This window comes from Buceros rhinoceros, unplaced genomic scaffold (genome assembly GCF_000710305.1).
Source record: "Buceros rhinoceros silvestris isolate BGI_N320 unplaced genomic scaffold, ASM71030v1 scaffold14533, whole genome shotgun sequence".
Taxonomy (NCBI): domain Eukaryota; kingdom Metazoa; phylum Chordata; class Aves; order Bucerotiformes; family Bucerotidae; genus Buceros; species Buceros rhinoceros.
In genome coordinates, this window is record NW_010401904.1 from 930 (window position 1) to 3,495 (window position 2,566).

A 2,566-nucleotide genomic window follows, 5' to 3' on the forward strand; every position below is an offset into this window, starting at 1 on the left:
GCAGGAACCTCGCCAGTCTGCCACAGCTTCTCCGGTACGATGGACAGGGGCTCAGCCACGTCATCCGCCAGTTCCCTCAGGACCTGTGGATGCATCTCATCAGGGACTTGTGCACCTTCGTGTTCCTTAGGTGGGCTTGAACCTGATCTTCTCCTACTGCGGGCAGTTACAAAGGCTTGTAAGTCATTTCTGTCTCTCTGCTCCACCCTTATGTCCTGCAGTCTCATAGGTAAATGTACATGCAAACTATTTGCCTATATATTAATGTTTTGCTTGGGAATAGGTTCTGCCAGTGGAGTAGTGGAATAACTCTTTGAAGCCATGAGCAGCAGTGAGGTTTTCTGGGTAAACCTGCTGAGCCAGGTGAGACAAGGAGTAACCTTTCTACCTAGATGCCTGGTTCTTCTCAAACAGTTCTGCTTCAGAAGTGACAGTGTCTGTGGGGATGTCCCCAGGGGGGCTGAGGACGGCAGAGCTGCTGATATGCAGCTCAGAGAGCCCGGCAGCGCTGCCGTCGGCGTGCAGATACGGCTGCTCGTTCTGCTGGCCAGCACAGCAAGTTCTGCTCCCCTTGGAGCAGCTCGGTGGAGCCCGACAGCAGAGACCTTTGTAACTGTTCAGATTCGGATAAAACCAGCAAGTTAAAAAAAACCAAACATCTTCAGGAAGAGCGAGATGTAGCAAAGTAAATAGGCTGGGCTGCACCGAGTCCAGTCGCTTCAAGCCCTTTCAGCTGGGTCACCTCAAAGGAGTGTTGTTGGATAACGCGTTGAGTGTCCTTGTCCTCCCTCTGATACTCCTGTTCTAGATTTCATCCTGTCGTGTATTTCAGCCTTTACTATTTTGCTCTCTGTCCATGACATCCCACTGCTGATCTGTTCGGAGTCAGTGCAGGAGTGTTTTGTGGTTTTTGGGTTTTCCCATTGTTCTTGCTGAACTCTTCATTTTTGTGAGGGCTGTGACTCTGCTACACTTGAATTTGTCCTGAGTAAAGCTGTAACTGATAACGCAGGGTGCTCTGTGAGGTGTAAAGAACTTCTGAGAAAGAAACGGACCCACTTACGCTTTTCTGTGGGTGCTCAAAGGGCAGTATGGACGCAGCGTTGTCTTCAGCTTTCCAGCTGCCTCGACTTGGGAACTGGCACAAATTGCAAAAGGTAAATAAGTGGCTTGACACTGGACCATTTTCTCTCGGTTGTGATGTGTAAAGAGCCACAGGGATCTCCCAGGAGGGTCGTTCTGACTATCAATAGTTGGCACATGAGAGCAGGTGAGATAATGGCTCTCTACCTCCTGAGCACCTTGACTCTACCACTATTCCCCCTAAGCAAACTGGAAAACGTATTTTAGATGCTCCTCCCATGAGCCCTGGGTTCGCGGCGCGCCTGCTGTCCTCTGACAAGTGTGTGTCGGATCATTCTGTGTTGCATCTTTCTGTGTTGCTGCCAGGTTATACAGTTCCGCAGGGCAAACCCATGGTTGTGGCACTGCAAAGCTGGCTGCTCCGGCAGCTTTCCTCGGCGTGGCTCTGCCTGCACTGGGGGGTAACCCTGGGGCACTCGGGAAAGGTCTTCTGAGGAGCTGAGGCAGGAAGTGTAATTCCTCTCTCTAGATCTTCCAGGGATTCCTGATGTCCTGATGCTATTCCTGACTAGAGCTGAGATTTTGAACAGCAAAGGAAGTTTACCAACACTTTGAGGTTGGCATCTTCCGTGCCTCGTAAAGCTCTTTGTAATTCAAACTCCTCGCTTGGGTTACCTGACTTTTCTACGCTGGTATCCAGCACTTATCTGAAGTGCACAAGCTGTTCTGGAACAGTGTCACCACGCTTCATAGTGACAGCGTGGAATTCATCGTAGGCTGAGCCCACACCTGTACAGTTGGCTTCTACACAGACACTTTCTGCTCTACAGCTGTAGAGTTCTGTGCAGAAACCCATGTTCACAGAGTCTGCAGGAGACTTGGGGACATCCTGAAAACGTGGTTCACCGAGGCTCTGGGCCAGTGGGTCCCCTGGGCTTATGTCTGCCTCACCCAGATGGAGCTGTACTGGTTAATGGATGTTTACTGAGTGCTCTGAAAAGCTTTCTCTGGCGTGGAACACTGTGTCCAGTTTGGGGACTCTCCCTCCCAGAAGGACACTGAGGGGCTAGAGCGTGTCCCGAGAAGGGCAGCGGAGCTGGGGCAGAGTCTGGAGCACAATGTGCTGAGGAGCGGCTTGAGGGACCTGGGGGGGCTGAGCCTGGAGCAAAGGAGGCTCCGGGGAGACCTTCTGGCTCTGACAACTCCCTGACAGGAGGGTGCAGCCGGGGGGGGGTCGGTCTCTGCTCCCCAGGAACAAGTGACAGGACGAGAGGAACCGGCCTCCAGTTGCCCCAGGGGAGGTTGAGGTTGTCCCTGAGGAGCCGTTTCTGTCCTGTTGGGGTTGTGCCGGCGTGTCCCAGGCTGCCCAGGGCAGTGGTGGAGTCCCTGTCCCTGGAGGGGTTTCCCAGCCATGTGGAGGTCCATGCGGTGGAGAAAGCAGCTGGTGCTTGAGGTGTGTCTTGCTAAGGGGGTGGTTAGTAAA

At 53.0% G+C, this 2,566-nt stretch overlaps 1 protein-coding gene across 1 annotated transcript in view; it reads left to right on the forward strand.

Annotated features, from left to right (window-relative positions):
• Nucleotides 1-4: 4 nt before the first annotated feature.
• Nucleotides 5-2,566, forward strand: part of LOC104490194 (ceramide synthase 4-like) — a gene marked incomplete at both ends in the record, with an annotated part of 13,379 nt that continues 10,817 nt past the window's right edge. The window contains one exon of the mRNA XM_010132450.1: nucleotides 5-130. Within this exon, the coding sequence (XP_010130752.1) occupies nucleotides 5-130 (126 nt within the window). The remainder of the gene's footprint in view (nucleotides 131-2,566) is intronic.